Genomic DNA, 18753 nt, shown 5'->3' on the forward strand with positions numbered 1-18753 from the left:
AGCCGTCTGAACGTTTCCCTAACAGTTAATCTCTGAACACAAAAGGCCACTTTGTCGTGCCAGCTGCTTTGCTACAGTATGCAAATATCTCGCTACATGCTTTAGAAATTCTTTGCATCCGCTGTCATTGATTTATATTTTTTTAGTTAAAATTCTTTTAGACGTTTTAAGACATTCGGATTTACACACACACACACAAAAACAACAAACATTGGCGCCATGTTAGATTTGTTTTACACATCCCGGAGAAAGATGGATCTGAATATTCACAAAAGGGGAGGGAACCTTACTAAAAAGTGTCTCTTTTTCCCCTCCACCCCTCTCCTCCCTCCTCCTACCCCTCTCTGCCTGTCACGTGTTCTTTTCACAGCTTAGAAAAGTTTCTGGATTAAGGCAGAATTGACACAAAGCGGCAACGCCACTCCAAGCAACACTTGCGAGCGGCACAGAAGCGGTGGGGGGAAACCGAGACGGAGAGAGAGAGAGAGAGATAGAGATAGAGCCCGACGCGACGGGGTGAAGGCAACAACCCGGGGGCCCCTCAGAAGACGCCGAGAGCTCTGGTAGCCAGAAGGCGGACGAGTCCATTCCAGGCAGTGAGTGAGAAAGCAGCAGAGAGGCAGAGGATCTTTGCCGACGAGGTCCCGAAGGATGGAAGAGAAGCCGCTCTCTGGGATCCTGGTGAGTTCTCCTCTCGCGCGGCGACACTCAGAACTTTGAAAGCACAAAAGGCACAGGGATGCGGGGCCGCGTCTCGCCGGCGTCACGCTGCCGAGATGCAGCTGCTGGACCACCAGTTGAGTTGCTCTCCGCTTCACTTTTTTTCAGACCTTTCTGTTTAGTTGTGATATTTGGGTACTTTCGACACATATTTCAAACTTTTCACACACTTATTAGACCTCTAGAGACTTTCTGAAATCATTCTGCTGCATTTTTCTTTTTTTTCCCCCACCAGAGGACTGATAAGTAATTTCTTGTTCCTGCTCATACTGAGGTGTTTAAAAGTAAAAAAGAAAAAGCTTGTTTCAATTCAAAGAAGAAAAGTTTTCCTAGGTTGCTGTTCTTGTTCCCTTCATATCTGATATTTCTCTTTTTTTGAGAGAGAGAGAAGGCCAGAGGCTGATAAGACATTGGGCCAAGAGGTAAATGTGTCGGTATTGGGCCTGCTCTGAAGCAGAGCGTCAGTAATGTGGCGTCATTGACAGTCAGGTCACTTCTCCCTCCACCTCTCCCTTCGGTCCAAGTCCTCCAGTCAGTCTTAAGACGGCGATAAACACAAACCCCCAGCTCTCCTCTCTGACGTTCTCGCTTGTTTGAACCGTTGCCTTTCTCCCCGGTGACACTTTTCCAACCGACTCTGTTGCGTCCTTTTAAGATGTTCCTCCGCGTTGAGGTGCACACCAACCGTTCCAACCTACCGGTCTTGCCCGCTCTCTCCCATCCTGCTCTCTGTTGGGGGGGGGTGAAGATTAGACTTTTTTTATTTTTTACAACTTTTTTGTATGTGTGGTGTCGCTGTCATGTTTCCATTTTAGTCTCAGTAAAGCCAGTTAGTGCTTTGACTTCTGAGCCACAGCTGGAGAAGCGCTGGCATTCATACACAATGGAGATATGAAGAGGTTTTAATGCATGCGTTTGAATTAAAAGTGCTGGCAGAAAAGTGACCAGATGAAGCAGTTATTCGCTACGATTGACAATTTTAGGAAATGTTCCATATTCCACGGCATATGGTGTGTGGAATAATCATAATTTAGCTAATCAACATTGATTTAAGGAGTTCTGGAAGATTTTGCTTTTGATTTTACTTGTTTCGTCAACTGTAAAGTTTATTAACGTTGCAAAAATGATCCACCAGTCAGGAAGCCCTGACTTTGACCATCCAATAACAAGCCAAGTTGATTTCTCTTTACGAAATGTAACAAAAGAAGACATAAATACGGTATGCAAAATAACTGCCGCCAGCATTTATTCATTCCTTATTTTGGGCAGCAGCAGGGAGAGAATGGTTGCTGTTAAAGTTTTCATATATTCTGTAAAAGCAAACTGTTCATGGAGAGCAGTGTCTTTTATTAGCAGTTAGCATGATTAGCATGAGTGGCATATGCGTATTCCTTGAAAACGTAGACCCCTTAGAGTTCTAAAAAACCTGCCAACATTTCCAAATCCTGTTTGTTTTATGACCAGGAGAGGTCAGAAGCTCCAGAAGACCAAACTTTGTGGAGCCTTTCTGCTGTCTGCTGAATGTCTTGCTTCTTCTTGCTCTTTGGCGCATGATGTCAATAATTCATAGAAAATAGAGCGTTCTTTAAAACGTCTTCTTACACTGCTGTGGTTAAATGCAGTTCAGTTTGAAGCGTCGCATTGAGACAGAAAATAGAGAAATGTGAGTCTTCTTCACTCGGTAACACAGAAGACGGTTACTGTCAGAGCAACATGGCGAAACCGAGATGGGTTCATTCATTTGTTGGTTGGTTGCCAATTATCAGCAAATAACTTAGTGCATCTGTACCAAAGTCTTATGGTAGAGATGCATTATTGCACAGTGGCGCAGTTGGTAGCACTGTTGCCTTGCAGCAAGAAGGTCCTGGGTACGATTCCCGGCCCGGGGTCTTTCTGCATGTTTGCATGTTCTCCCTGTGCATGCGTAGGTTTTCTCTGGGTACTCCGGCTTCTTCCCACAGTCCAAAAACATGACTGTCAGGTTAATTGGTCTCTCTCTAAATTCTCCCTAGGTGTGGGTGTGTGTGTGCATGGTTGTTTGTCCTGTCTGTCTTTGTGTTGCCTGTCCAGGGTGAACCCCACCTCTCACCCGGAATGTAGCTGGATATAGGCACCAGCACCCCTCCCGACCCCATTAGGGACAAAGGGTGAACAGAAAATGGATGGATGGAGGGGCATTGTTGTATATCTTCGATAGTATTTAAAAACCAATTTGTCTTCGTGTTTCAAGAGAAATTGTGGTAAGATGTGCAAGTTGTTGCCACTTTGCGGTAGTGGAAGGTACACAGCCAAGAAATCTAAATCTTAGCAAGTATTATTTTTGTCAAGCGTCTAATGTAAATATCTCAAAACTTTAACTATGGCAAAATGACCTTACAAGTAACTCATCAGCAAGAAATAAGCTTGTTTCAAATCAATAATTACTGATTGATGAAAAAGTTCAAGTTCCATTGGCAGTTTTTTTTCACCTATTACAAGACATTTTTCCCAGGTAATGAGTGAAATAATATGCCAATGGAATGAATACTTTTTCACCAATATTAAGGGTTTATTTACTTTAAAAAGTTGCTATATCTTACTGAAAAGTTATCTGAAAGTGAGTTTTGTCTTACTAAAGGTTTTCTAAAATATTTTTACAAGAACCTTGTCAGAAAATACTCTGTAAGATTTTGGATTTTTGCAGTGTAGGAGATTACTACCAGATCATAAGCAAATAAGAGTGTATACATTAAATGCATGTATATTTGTATATTTTTGTGATGCCAAGTTAACCAGAAATTCTTCACAGTCCAGTCTGGTCTACTGTCACCCAGTTCAAAAGGGAAAACCACAATCGGATGCCATCCACACTCGACCGTAGTCCCTTATCTAAACAACACTTGACTTCTCTTTACAAATTAAAGTGCAGATTTCTCAACTCAAAAGCCAAAAGTTCTAAAATGCCTTCCCAAAAATGTCCCATGAGAAAACGGAGAGGAGCGAGACACAAAAGTATGTCATCTCCTTCAAACACTGGCTCCAGCATCTTTTTCGAAAACTGTTGCACCACAAACATGGCTGCTAAACCCTGGAAAACATGGACTTTTGTAGTTCGCAGATTCCATCCAAATTTAGTCTAAGCAAGTATGTTGAAAGTCGGGCTTTGTCAGTCTGCTTGACACCCACTTACCACTTTTCAAGCCCTCTTAGATATCAGCTGGCGACAAACACTCAGCTTTGAGTTTTAAACGCAGCTTTAGAGAGAAGGCAATCTGATCTTTTCTTTCTTTACTTCTTGGAGTGTCTGACTTGGTGGGTCAAACACAAAGCTTTCTCTAATTTCTCCCTGCCGATGGCCGAGGCCGCTGTTCCCCCAGAAAGGATTGCACAGTGATGTTTGCCCAGTGGTGTCAGCTGTGGCTTCAAGTCATCAGCAACCAATCAAAGAAAGAAAGTGTGTGTGTTGCTCCCATTGCCAATCGCCTCTTTGTTTCCTCTTCCTCCGAGTGCGCCCACTCTAACTCCACCCTCTCCTTAAGTACTTTTGTCGGCCGTATCCTCCTCTCGCATTGTCTGACATCCACAAGGACAATTTGTAATTGTGATTTATTTGTCTAACCTTTTAGATGTAAACTACTCACCCAAACTGCCGTTTGAAGAGGGGAACATTGCCTTTTTCTAAAAAAGTTCCTGCTCTTTTGGTCAAGTTAGATTTATCTGTACTAGCCCAGATGGTTGGTGGATGAACCGGTCACCGTAAATCTCGCCACACACTAGGCGGTAGCTTCCTGCTACCATTTGGCTCGGCCTATAGCCTTCTGTCAGGACTCTCTCTCTCTTTCTGTCCAAACTTAAATCTCCTGCCACCGCTCACGGCTCTCAAAAAGAACCCCATGTCCCTCAATCTCCCCGTTTGTCTTTGACTGCCCTGGAAGTGGCGACTTCCACCAAGCGGATGAGCAGATGGTGCCCTGGCATTAGGCTTTTCACCGGATAAACGGAGAGCTGTCTCTTTGTTTTCACTCCTTGGTGACTTCTTTTTGCAGTCGCAGTCTTTAAAGTGTCCGCGCTTCGAGATGTATGTCGCGGGATGTGAGGGTAGGAGGAGGAGTTGGGACTGTGGCGTTGCTGATTTGTTGCATTCATATGTCAGGCGGTGTGGACCACTGCTGCAGCTCCATCAACCTCCGAGGCAAAACGGGCGGAGGAGGTCACCCAAGTTTGGACGATGATCAAAGCACACGAGGAAACGGGGCGGGGGAGGGCCGCAAGATTTTAGTTGACTTGATAATCACGTTTAAACTTCTTTCGTCGCCTCGTAACTCCAATTGATCCTGCGCATTTCGTACCAATAAAAGTGTAGGAAGTCTCTTGTTCTGAATTGCAGTTTGACTTCTGCTTTTACTGATGCACTGCGTGTCCGTCATCACACCCAGATGTGCAGTGGTGCATTTCCTCAAGTGTGGCTTGTTCATTCGCCGCTGTGCAAGTGGGGTTTGTCTCTTCCTCTAAGCTGACTGGTAACTGTCAGCGCACTGCCTGGCTGAACTCGCGTCAGAGAGCTTTTAGGATCACAAGCTCCTCTTGTACCGTTGAGTCATCTCTCAGCTTTCCTTGAGAATTAGTCTCTGTTATTTAGCAAAACGATAGAAATTAGAATTTTTGTTCTAATTCCTCAATAAATTGTCTTAGACAGAGAAATCTCAATGACAGGAATATATGAAATCTTGGGTATTTGGCATGGCAAAAATCGGAACAGGAAGAGAGAGGAACCAATAATGTGGTGCTTCCTGAAAGAGAGAACACTTCTGAGACATTAGATGTTTATGCAGTACAGAAATGTCCAATTTTATATCAAGTTCCTGTACAATATCGTTCAACATTTGCGTGTTTTGTCACATCATAACTACAAATGTCACTGTATTTTTTTTTTTTGTGATTTTAGGTGATAAACCAGCACGAAACACTGCATTATCACAAAGTAGAATACAAAATCTCCAAAGATCTGTTATTTATGGGTAGGCCTGTCACAATAACAAAATTTGCTGGATGATAAATTGTCCCCGAAGTTATTGCGATTGTCGATAATATTGTTGTTTTGAGATCATTTTAAAGTAATAATAATGCAAGAACACATTCTTACAGATCAATAAACTTTACATTTTGATCAACATTTACCACTGGAACTGGAAGGTCATATTGTTGATGTGCTCGAATTCATTTTGATGTTGTGTGTGTGTGTTGGCGTGCGTGTGGGGGTGTGTGCTCCATTTCCCAGGGGTTGTGGGACTAATGTGTGCTGTAAGCTGTGAACTGGAAACTAAACAGGAAGAAATGGTGGATCCTACAGCCAACACCTCCATGGGGTCAGGACCCGCACACACCTGCAGGACACATTAGAATGTAATGCAAACTCAAACTCTACAAAACAAACTTTCTTTTTTAGTTACATGGTTTAAATATCACCCCAGTGTCAGAGAATAATTATTCAGTGGCTTGTGTTGAGTCAGAAATTGTTCTTCTGACGCCCGACTTTGTTAGCAGTCACTCTGCGTGTGCTGACAGATGCTTTCCTCCTCGGCGTGCTCTGCACCGCGTGCTCCATGCCGACCTACAGGTGAAAGACAGACATTTCATCTCTCTCTCTCTTTTTTTTTTTTTTTTTTCTGCAGTTATGTAAGAAACATATTGAGTTGCCAGTCAGTCCGTTTAGCTAGCAGCAGTGCTCAGCAACCGTGTTGACTGCCTCTGAGGCAGAAAGCGCCGACAAGCAGACGTGAACCGAGCGCTAGAGATGAAGACGGAGCTTAGAGGGCAGGTGGAGGAGGATGAAGTCAGATATGATTTGGTCTCTTATTTCACTCCGCCTCCCGACTGGCCAGCTCGCTGAAGAAGATGGAAAAAAAAAACAAACAAAAAAATGATTTCTTTCAACCGTACACAGAGTCAGTCGAACCGCCGCAACGGTGGTGAGCGTACAATTGAGACACAAGTGCCACAAGTGCCAAACACGTCCACTGCTGGGCCATGTTGAATAGGTAGCTCTCACCACCCACTGACTTTCAATGTATGCTCACACAATGCAGATACACACACATGCTTCGCAAGAGGGAAATGGGGGCCTTTATTGTGTTTGGGACCTCCAGGTTTCATTAAGAGGGCCCTTTCAGGCTCAAAATTCTGTTTTCTGATGTTTCTGTCTTTTCCACTTTTATGTGACTACTAATGGGCCGTCCCTTGGCGTTCAGACGCAACAAAGAAATAAGACAAGCACGTTAAACAGAGGGGACTTCTCTTCCTTAATTCCACTTTCGTCCTCAGAAGTCAGAGAAATTATGGACAGCGTCTGGACACAAAAAAGGTCGTTTTTTTTTGGGGGGGGGGGGAAATTATCGTTTTTGGTGGTTTCCAGTTGAACTCTTTTCAAAAGCCTTTTCAGAGGTAATTTTAGGTGATTTGTTGCACTTGAACTGAACCTGCTCTCTGGCCATGCGGCCGTTGAATGGCAGCTGTGAGCCCCTTCGGACGAGGGCGGTCGTTTTCTTTTCTCGGAACAGTTTGTCCCGCCTGTCAGCGTGTCCTGCACGTTATTTATCACATTTTTTCATCTGAAGCCAACTTCAACTCAAGAAACTAGAAACGGGCCGATCGGATAGAATGAGGGCAGTTTTGCACCACCAATTTTGGGAAGTTAGTTGAGTTCCTTCGAAGATCTGCTAGTAACTAAATGCGTTTCTCTATTTTCTAGATCGGTTAGAAATTCAACAGAGTTTTCTTTCTTGTTTACAAACTTCAAATATCAGGTCCGGGTAAGTCGAGCTGAAAACCATCTGATTTCGTTCACCAGCTGATTTTTCTCTGCATTTCCTTTGCAGCTCGTGTAAAATTAAGCTTCTTTTGGCTTTTGCTGAACGATGGAAGATTCTGTTGATTCTGTTCAAACAGGACGGATTCGGGTGAAGTGCAGTTGGAGAAAAAAAAACAATAAGCAAACAGTCCTTAGAAGGAAAATCTTACTAAAATAAGCAAAACCCTCCAGATTACAGGACAGATGTTTCTCTACAGAGGTGTTTTTATATGGCTCAGGAGTTAGAAGTTTGTCCGGTAACCAGCAGTTTGCCGCCTTAAACTCCCTCTATGTTCGTCTCAGTCGTTTTACCTGGTGCTGATTGAGTTCTTCAAAGTCCTCTGGACTTGATAAAGTGCTGTACAAGCAAAGGCCACTTACAAAATCGAACACTGTGCGTTGCAGGAAGAAAAATAGTGTCATTTCTGAACTGCTGGTCACCGATCCGAGTCTACTAAACCATAAAACATGTAAGTTTAGACATAAATAGGCTTGTTTAAATTTTTATTTAAAAAAAATAAAATGGGCCGTGTTTATGACGTTGAAAGATGATGGAGCAGATTTTCCGACGCTGCATCACATTCATCGTCTCAGAAAAACTAGTGTTCAGATTTTCAGTTATAGTCAACTACAGATGATATAATGACGAAAATGTAATCCGTTTCAAAACCATGTTTTGCTTCTTTTTTTTTTTTTTTTCAACAAAAGCTTGAAAAATTGCTTCCTCTATCTCACCAGCTTTGTCATTTTAGAGATTCTCTTCTTCGCTGTGAACAGATTTTCACTCACAGGCTTTAATATCTTTGCATATAACGGAGAGCGGATTAGCCTCTGATCACGACGCAGCAGCAGCACCTTGGACAGTGCTTTGTCTGCTCAGGGCCTGTTTTCTCTTTTTTTTTTTTCTCCACTTTTTTTTCCTTCTTCGTCTTCTTCCTTTAACTTCTGTCACATTTTCAGCGCGACTGCGACTTTTGCCACGTGAGGCCAACTTTGCTCACGTGTTCCCCACTTTTTCATCCCCAGCAAATGGTCCCATATGTTTGTAAAATAAAAAAAATAAAAATAAAAAAACGTGTGTGCCGTGTGCTTTTCCAGCCCGATTTGTTCCCATGCCTTCTCTCCGATGAGCCCCGCTCTCCCCGGGGGTCCGAGCCGAAGCCTCACGCTATTTATACAGACTGAACAGCTGGGGCCCTCCCAGCCAAAACAGTGAGGGATGGGGGTGGGGGTCGAAGGGGTTGGTGGAGAAACTAACATGGAGAACTTCAGGTTTAACCAAGCGTTGGAAATGTCTCTCTGTTCTCTCTCTCTTTTTTTTTTCTTCTTTTTTTGCTTCTGTCATTTGTTTTGCTCTCCCCCCAGAGAGGCCAGGTCGTGTTCAGTTCAAGGCTGCTTGACCCGCGGACAAACATCACTCTGTGTCTGAGTCTTCATTGTCCCGCTTTCCATTCATCTTCAATGCGTCTTTCTTCTTGTTTGTAAGTGAGATCGTTGAACGCTACAAAACGTCTGTTTTCCTCTCCTATGTGACTTTGCTTGGTGCTCATCTCGTCCAGAAGTCCGGTGAAGTTTCGCCGACGCGAGGCTCTGTGATTTCAGTGCTTCCTCGCACGAAAAGCTCAGGGAGAATAGTGTGCACTCTAAGCGTGCTTCCTTCACTTCGAAGCCTCTCTCCCACAGTCAGGCGTCCCGTCGCAGGCATGCTGAGCTAATGAGAGGTGAAGAGAAATTAACCAAATTGCCGTAAGGGACAGATATATAAATTGTATTGGATGTAATGAGTGCAGATACATCCATTGGCTCTCTTCGAAGTTGGCTAATTGAAACAGATGAAGCCACACTGCGATTTTGTTTTTCCTTATTCATGTTCAGATGAAACCAAAAATTTACCATCCTTTTTAAAACATTTTTTTACCATAGCTGAAGCACGACAGCTTTACAAAGATCTACATGTGTTTGCAACTGTGTGCAGTGTTTGTTGTCCGCTGAACGTATCGTCATCTGTAACGGTCAAAAAGCTCCGGTTTCGTCTCCTTCTGCCTGACCATGGCTTTTCCCACATGCCTTTTGACAAATTCTACTCCAACCTTGATATGAAGTGCATTTCTCACAGGCACTGTTCACCGGTGAAGAATCCAGTCAACAGGTGTCGTATGCAGAGTCTCTCCCCTCTCGGCCGATGAAGTTTGTAACTCCTTTGGCGGAGTCATAGGTCTTCTTTAGCCATTTTCCACATGTAGCCTTTCATTTCTTGATTTAGTGGACTCCAGGAGGATGTTCAGATCCTTAGAGTTTCTTTTAGATGGCGCACATGTACAGCTAAAATCCGGTCATACTCTTGCTGATAACTTCATGTAGAAGTACTTATTAAAGTGTGAGGCTAAACATTTAGGGATGGATGATATTGGATTTTTGGGCGATATTCGATATACTGATACACTAAAACTCATTCGGTCGATAGCCGATACTAATACCAATATTTTTTGCCTATAATTCTCTACTGTGGGATTAAAATACTGTTATCTTTGTCACTTTAGCCTGCTACCAAAGGCAAATGCTAAAAAAGTAAAAAAGGAGGCTGAAAATTATGTAACACTTTCAACTTGCATTATGTTTAGTGTCAAATGTATTCATGACCTTTGCTCTCTCTAAGACAATGACAACACCCAAACAGTGCAAATTTGTAAACCTTCACAAAACTAAACTCAACCTGTTCACAAGCAGCAAGTGAAAAGTCCATCAGTTGTTTCTCTAATACTTAAGTTTCTTATGACATTGTGCTGTGCCGCAGGCATCGTCACTGGTTTGTCCTATAAAAAGAACAGCTTTTACATTGGTGGATTATTTTGACGGAATGACCGATGTCCCTAATGCCGGCTGATAATATTGTGCATTCTTATGAATATTAGCATGTTTGCTTTCTGTTTTCGAAGCAAATTTAAGTTTGGTAAGATTTTGGTTCCACTTTTCTGTGTTAGGTTTTGATCGAAACTTAAAACAGAAAGTTGGCTTCCTGTTCAAACTTTGCGCCTCGGTTTGAACGTCGCAAATTTTAATGACTCATGATTCAGCTGCTCTCTGCACATCTTCTGAGGGACATTTAGGAATATCTGACCAACCCAGAGCAGGTTGGATGACTTCCACAAGAGAGAGCCTCTTGTTCCTCATCGATGCCATTGCCAAGGATAAAATAAAAAAATCACTTGAACTCTTAAGAAAAAGTATTGGGAGTTGAGATGAGTTTTGCGACACATCAACAGATAGTCTAGCATGCCAAATATCCAACACTGCGATAGAAAACCTGCTTCAGCTGTAAAGCCATAAATAAACATTCATGTTTAAGTGGTGAATTGTAGTCATAGAGTTTTTCCTTCCCACTGAGCAGTGAGAAAAAAATGCTTAGACTGACAGCTGTACACACACACACACGCAGCAACCTCCAGTTATAGCAAGAAACACAAGTCACAATTTGAATATTTGCAATTTATCGCTCAACGTTGTTTATACTTTTTGCCCTTTAAAATCACAAAGCTCCTTTTCAGCAAAAAAAGACTTTAGAGAGATACTGTGTATCTGTGTCAATTATGCAGTGATATTTGAAACTGTTTGTTAATCCAGATAGGAATACTTTGAAAGTTAGCGAAAAACCACAAAAGTGGAGATGAAAGAGACAGAAAGAAAAAACAAACTGGAAGTGAGGCGTTTTCCTCCCTGCTTGTCCAAAGTGGTTCATGTTTGCCTTACCCTTTCCTCTGGCACTGAAATGTTAATCTGATATGAAATGTGCAATATAAGTCATTGACTTACAAGTTATTCAAATCTTGACAGTAACTTGAGCAAAGAGAAAAGGATGATGATTGATGTACATTTCGTCACTTCTTTATATTTTATGTAGTGCAATCAGTTACTGACGCAGAGAGTGGTCATATGTATTTGTTACTGTATAATCAAGAACAGTCCCAGAAAATAAATAGTCTTTTCAGTATGCCAATAGGTTCTTATAAAATTGCGCAACATCCATTGATATTTTTTTTTTTAGGAAGTGGAGGTTTGACTGGATTTACTTTCGTGTAAGTCAAACAGTCATTACCACTTTACTAATCGGATCAATAGTTGCCTTTTGGTAAAAAATTATAGTTATTATTTGTAGAGTTTAGTCATTACTTTTGTCAATGAAAAAACATGATCTATAACGAATTAAGTGGTTGCAACAGATGAGGGAATGACGGCCAAGGCATTTGCTTCGTGTTTCAGATATGTATAATATAGATTATGATACAGGATGCATGTTCAATAACTTTTTTTTTCAGCATTATTAAGAAAAGTAGTTTCTTAACTACTTTTAAGAAACTAAAGTAGTTTTGATAGAGCAACCAGCAAATACTGGTTGCTCTATCAAAACAAACGTCGTCATCTAAAATTAGTTTTTTTTTGGGGGGGGGTTAAATTAGACAACATAACCTCCTCTTGCTTTCTCTGACTGCTAGTAGTTTGAAACAAAGTGTTTGTGTCAGCACTATTTTTTGTCATCTTTAAACAGCAAGAAAAAGAAAATCCTTATTGTGCACATTATCATTCATGTCCCAGAAACTCTACGACCGTAACAAGAAATAATAGAAGTGGAAAGAAAAAAATCACTTGTTAGCAACAGCATCTGTGCATCTTTAATTGGAGGTAAATGACTCAACGCAATTAGACATTGGCTAACTAAACACCCTCGCAGCCCCTTCGCTAGAAACCAGCTTTAGTCTCACTTATTTTAGTAATAGATTCTCATTAGTTTAGCACAAAGTGAATTTTCCGTGACTCCTCCGATATGTAACGCCACAATAAATGAAGTGGTATGTATTGCATGCATGTGTGTGCTGAGGTTCAAGCACTTTGAAAACATTTCATCCATTTGACCTAATCTTGGCAATTGAACCTTAACAAAAACAAGTTTAAATGAGTCTTTCCTTGTAGAGGAAGTGATGGTCTGCTGTGAAGTGTTATACAAATGTTTCTTTTTAACATACTTCTTTACTTCATTGTCACATTTGACTGGTCACATCATCAAACGCATCGAAATATCAAGCAACGATAAAATGAACAAATAATTAAAAAATTCAAATGCTAACTTCATTTATCAAGGGAGAAAAACCCTTTCTAAGCCAGCCTGGTTATCATGAATGAACTGTTCATTTTCTCTGAACTTGTAGACAAACATGAAATACGCCTAAAGATTTTAAAAAGTTAGTCATTTTAACTCAAGCTAGACAAATTCAACAACAGATGAGAAACAAAGTTATTGATATCTATCAGTCTGAAAACGTCTTCAAAGCCTTTTTATGCCAGTTTGGCAGATGTAGTTTGTTCTTGTTTTAGAAAGATGTCGCTACTGCTCAGACCGCCTCAATTTTTTTTGTTTTTAAGAAATCGTAATAATTTTCTTAACTGTAACCAAAAGGAAATAGCAAAACCACAGCCGGTGCTGCTTCAAAAGCTAAATAAACAGACAACCTACTTTTTGTTCTGTAAAAAGAGAAAGTAACACAGCTAATGACACTTTTGATGTTGTTCCATCGAAAGCTAACCTACATTAAAGATCGACTTGTCTCCCGAACAGAGATTATAGCTTTATTATTCTGCTAGAATACTTTTGAAAAGCACACACACGCTACGGTAAATTTATTGCCTTAAACAACCAGCAGGGATGAAATACAAGTGACGGCAAAAACGCACAATTTCCTCCTATCAAACAGTTTATGCTTTACAAACGTGTCAACATACGCAGTCGTCTGTCAAGAGCGTTTCCTTTCTTTGCCCTTCAGTGCTTCCCCTCAGCGCCCTGAATGGGGGGGCTAAATGCTAATGAATCTTTTATTGCGTCCCCTGTGAGATTCTGTCGCTTTTAATTGATAGACAAATGAAAAGCATCCGGTCCGTGTTGCTTGTCTCGTGTTGAACATAACGGGAGGGCCTCCACTCAAGCGGCAGCAGCCATTGTCCTCAGCTATCAAACACCCATTAGGCCAGGCGCCAGTTGCTTGTCAACTCTGGACGTCATTCACCACCGCATTCACTCGCACAATTATTGCCAAGCGACTTATTGAGTGACAGCATCTCATACTGATTCTTTTCTCCGTGTTTTGTCAATCTCTCAATCACCCCTCAATTAACGATGCAGTTTTGCCCTTCAGCCACTTTGCTCTTTTTTCTTTTCGTTTTTTTTTTTGTCGTTGTTGTTGTTGTGGGCGGCCATTAGCCATGCGGTGGCAAACAGACACAAAAATGTTGGCATCCAAACGGCAGCCCAGGAGGGGAAGCGCTTAGATTTCAAAGAGTGGTCGACTCTGTGCACGCATTGCTGATGAGGCGAAAGAGGTGGGCTTTCTGGCGTGGGCCGGCCTCTCGGTGTGAAACGGTGGGCGAGTGGAGGGCATTGGCAACGTCAGGGTGTAAAGACGGACGAGGATTTGGAAGAGTCAAGTACCGCTGAAAGGGGAAGTTGTTGGTGGTCTGCGGCGTTGCATGCAGCTGCCCCTGAAAACAAATGGAAGAAATAAGGGAGATGGGGGGGAAGAAAGAGGGGTTGGGTGGTGGGGGGGCAGTAGAGTCCGGTGGAAGGCTTGCAAGCTCCTAACTTTTTTTTTTTTTTGTCTGCTTGCGTTAATCTGTTGAGAAAAAGCGTGAGGAAACTTGGCCGAGGGTCCACCCCCTCTACCCCCACCAGGCTTCCCCCCCCACTTTACTCCGGACAGCTAAACTTGAAGTTGAACACCCCCCCGCCATCACCGCCACCATGGGTCCTCCTCTCTCCCACTTGCTTGCTCTGTATTCTGTCTAGGTGCTGGAGTGACAACGAGCCATTCATTGTGGAGGTAGAGCAAAAAAAGACTCTGGATCTTTCCTGTGTCTTTTTTTGGGAGACGGTGGGAGTCGGAGGGGACGGGGGGGGGGGGGCTGGTAAAGTGGGAGGTGCACTGCTAAACAGGAGGGCAGGAGTATACTCCTGAAATGGAGAAATGTGACAGATAAGAGGAAATGTAATGAGTTAGAATGGGGGGAAAATAAAAGTAAGAGAGGGTTGAGTAAAGAGTAAGGTGCAGAGGGAGCGAGCGATGGAGGGAGGGGAGAGAGGTTGCGATTGAGGTTTGAGGCAGAACTGGAAGCACAGAAGGAAGGGAGAGAGAGAGAGAGAGAGAGAGAGAGAGAGTGGGCTACCATGCCGAATGAGCAGGAGAGGCGGAGAGGAAGCGGAGCTCCATCAGATGAAATGAGGTGAAAGTAATTCAGGCATTAATCAAGCCAGGGCAAAAGGGAGGGTATACTGTTTTCTCGCCCCCCCACCCCCACCCCCTCCCTATTTTTTTTTGCTGCGGAACTGAAAGACAAGGTGTGAATGAAGGAGCCTGCAGTGGCCTGCAGAGAAGCACCACCGGGTCACAGCATCAAATCATGTCCGAGTCGAACATCGTCACGGCTTCCACCGCAGACCAGGTCAGTTAAAGCTGTCTTCCTGATTGTATCTTTGTCTTTTGGCTCGCGAGCGGGCAGATATTCCCCCGCCGTTACAGCTGCAACCCTCACGCCGGCTCGAGGACCGGGAAACGGTCCCCACTTAGGGTCTTTGAAGAAATTCGGACAAAAAAAAGAAGGAAAAAAAAAAGTCCCAAGATCCGGAGAGATGTATATCATCTTTAGATCCTAAATCGGAAGTTGCGAGGGTGAGTCTCCAAGAGCAACTGTGAGTGAGTGTGTTTCTTGGACTTTCAAAGCAATGATTGTTTTTGCTCTGAGCTGCCTGGACAACGGTACAGGGTCCTGAAAGAATTGAATTCATCAAGACGAGCTATTGTCTACGTCGCCTTATTTTTCGGTGATCATTCAGGGGGTCGGTGACGACTCAATACCCCCCACACCACGTGAGGAGGGGAACGCAGCTCTTTAAAAACCCGACCACGTGTGGCGGCCCTGAAAAGTTTTATAAGTAATTGCAGTGGGAAGTCCGGGCAGTGCTGTGAGAGACGGGGTTGGTAAGGAAGTGGGCCGGTCTGCCGTGTGTTTTGGGAAAAAAAAAAAAAGACAGAGTGGGTTTGAAAGAGAGTAGAAAAGGCAGATATTTATCCCTTCCTCCCCTCCACCGCCACTTCCACAGGGAGCTTTAATTGCACGCTTTGGCACATCATCCCCTCGCTCCGCTTTCTTTTATTAACAGTCAACTTGACTGAAACAATTAAATCCTGTGATCTGTGTAAGATAAGACGTACGGTTACTTCCATTATGGCAGGTAAAGACAAAAAAGAAAAAAAAAAGGGGTGGGGGTGTGTTTGTTGGTGTGCGCATGCCGCTGTTGGTGTGTGTGTGAGCATCCGACCTCGCTGCCGGCATACATTGTTAGCCAAGTCCTTGTCTCCTGTTTCCGCCTGATACTCTCAAGGCTGAGTCAGCTTGCTGTAGTTCTGGAGGCACTCACTCACACACACAGATTCATTCTTACCTTCAAGCATTTACACAAATGCTTTGAGCCTTTTTCTGTGCTAGCACAACAAACATTATAGTACAAATAGTTGCCTGCCTGCAAATTGAAGGGATAAGTTGTGGGTGGAGGAATGATTTTTTTTTTCTTTAGATTTCCATAGTGTGTGTGCACATTGTACACATTGGGGGGTGGGCATGCGTGTGTTGGGGTGTGCTAATCCAGCAAATCTGGACAGTTTAGATTCGCTAACAAGCGGGCACCATATTTCTCCACAAGCGTTGAGTGGCAGGATCCTAAGTCTTTGAGACTGACAGGTAGTGCTGCCTGTCCATATGGATCCACATTTATATTCATAATTACTGACTCTTCCTATTCTTAATTTACCATTTAAAAAATAATCTAAAAGAAGTGTTTTGGGCACTAGCTAATCGCTGAGTGGGCAGTTATTCATGGCTTTTAAGATGACATTTACTCCTGCCTTCCTCAACTCTTTACATCAGTTTTATTTTTTTAATCATTCCAGTCTTTGAAAGCTTTAGAACAGTCATTCCCCCTCCATTTGTGTTTCACGCTTTAACTACAATTGAGTTGGTTCTCCACATAAGAAATGCTCATTAAACATTAAATCTGTAAGATGTAACTTTCAAAATTGGATGTAGCTGTTAGCGTGGTTAGCACAGCGAGCAGCATTTCCTAGAGAACCTAGATCCTTACTTGTGGGTTTTCTAGCAGACACATGCTGAAAGCTCAGATGTGTAAAGCAGAACATGTTTGCCGTGTTCTGCTCAGCCTCCGTGTTATCTGCTGATCGTCTTGCTCTCGCTCGCTTCACGGACGTCTCAACGTATCTCCTGTTGAAGTGGGGAATATATCACGTGTTTCTCAGGCACGTGGTTCCATTTTAAAGCAGAATGTCAACAATCTCAACGTTAGTTGTTATAATGTTGTTGTTGTATATATCAAACATAACCTAAAAGAATTTCGACTTCCCAATTTGGCGCATTGAAATCGGCTTTTCTAAGTCAAAATATCAAGTCTCCGCCGTAAAAAGTCGTTTTTATGTAATATCCTAGATTTAAGTATTTTGTTAAATGTCTGTTTGCATGTAGTGATACTATAAATAATTATTTTCCTTTAAAAGGTTCAGTCTTTGAACATTGCACTTCAAATGAAACTATTTAATATGTCCAAAATGCTTCACTCGACCGCCACATTTTAAACTGTTACGAAAAACTTAGTTTGATTTCTGACGCTCACCGATCAAGGCTGAAGTCTGGTTTTGGCCGTCATACAGTTTCTTGGTGTCTCTTTTATTTTAGCTTCATTTCCCTGCACATTATTTAAAATACATCAACACTGTCGAAACATTAAAAAAAACCAAAATACAATGTGTTTATCAATTGATTTGTTTAGCCAGATCCTAAACTCATCGCATTTTTAAAAAAAATTTTGTGTACATCTGTTCCATAAAGTATCAACCAGCTACACGCACAAATCATTTGACTTTCATTTGTTCAGTTTTGCCTTACGACATCTTCATGTTTACGTCAAGAATTAACAGATGCCCCTTTTTTTTTTTTTTTTTTTTTTTTTAAATGCAGAGTCAAAACATGCTTTGCTAAATTGCTTATGTTCTCTGCTTTGGGTGAATTTGTTGCATGGATGCAACACGGCTGGACTTGAAAGCGTCGTTTTTGCAGAGGAGTTGAGTTGGCATGAAGAGAAAATTGTGGAATTACGTATTATTGAGGAAAACCAAACTGCAACTCTGACTACCGGGCATTTCCTCCAACCTGAGGGAGTTTACAACATTTATCTCAGGCGGTGCGACATGGAGTAAGTCTGTCGTGTTTGAGTTTTACATATATATAGCTGTGTCGGTACTGAACGATGATTTAGCATCAAATAAAGATTGCTTTTCATTTGTCACCTTTATAGGTCGCTATATTCGGTGCTGCAGGTTGGGTTGGACGCAGAAAGCGTTGAATTGGAAAATATTTTTCGGTAGAAGTCTCCACTGGATCCAAAGATCACTGCGATCTCGCTTCATTTCCTGTCATCTGTCTTTGCCTGTCACGGTGCCACGCCAGGCTCCGAGGTTGCTGATTTTAAAGAACATCAAATCATTAAAAAGGGACGGTGTAAAAAAAAAAAAGAGCAGTCAGTCAGCAGTGGGTTTTAAAAATAAAAACACTTTTTACAGCACATTGTACTTAATTGGTGCTCCGCTGTGTTTAAATAGTGAAAAAGAAAATCTGATGTTGTCACGTAATTATCGTTTGGACATCGCCTTTTTTCTTATTACATTCCACTGGACTGATGAATGTAATCACGTTTTCTGCAGGTTTGTGCCGCCTGAGTTGATTAGGTCGAGTCAAGAGCAGATGGAGCAGATGAAGCTGATTGCTTGTGTGCACACATTCAGGCAATTAAAATCCAAACAAAGTGCGGCAGTGCTTCCTTGGTTTTTGCCGGAGATCATTTGATAGCATTTAACTGAACACCGACGATAAAAAAACGAAGATAAACTACTCCGTCCCGTCGGCAGCTTGGTGCGTCTAAGCTAAATGCTCTTTTGCTCTCGTCGTCACACGTGTTGCTCCATCTTATCAAAAGCAACGAGTGTTGCCGTGACGCATTTAACAAACGTGGGTCCAATATTCATAGTTTTACTTCATATTCCAGTGATTACAGCTTAATTTGTAATAATTGATTGGTACTGATTGATTTTTTTTTTTTTCTT

At 42.3% G+C, this 18753-nt stretch overlaps 1 protein-coding gene across 5 annotated transcripts in view; it reads left to right on the forward strand.

The window, feature by feature from the left end:
- The window catches only part of slc6a9 (solute carrier family 6 member 9), a 79678-nt gene that overhangs the window by 16021 nt on the left and 44904 nt on the right, over nucleotides 1-18753 (forward strand). For 4 of the 5 annotated variants that reach the window (XM_023335466.1, XM_023335465.1, XM_023335467.1 and 1 more), the window contains exon 2: nucleotides 371-681. In XM_023335466.1, coding sequence (XP_023191234.1) covers nucleotides 652-681 — 30 coding nt within the window. In that variant the 5' untranslated portion in view covers nucleotides 371-651. Of the gene's footprint in view, nucleotides 1-370; nucleotides 682-14609; nucleotides 15029-18753 lie in introns of those variants that run through there. The other variant, XM_023335464.1, reaches the window with a different exon arrangement.

Source organism: Xiphophorus maculatus, chromosome 6, assembly GCF_002775205.1.
Source record: "Xiphophorus maculatus strain JP 163 A chromosome 6, X_maculatus-5.0-male, whole genome shotgun sequence".
Classification (NCBI taxonomy): Eukaryota; Metazoa; Chordata; class Actinopteri; order Cyprinodontiformes; family Poeciliidae; genus Xiphophorus; species Xiphophorus maculatus.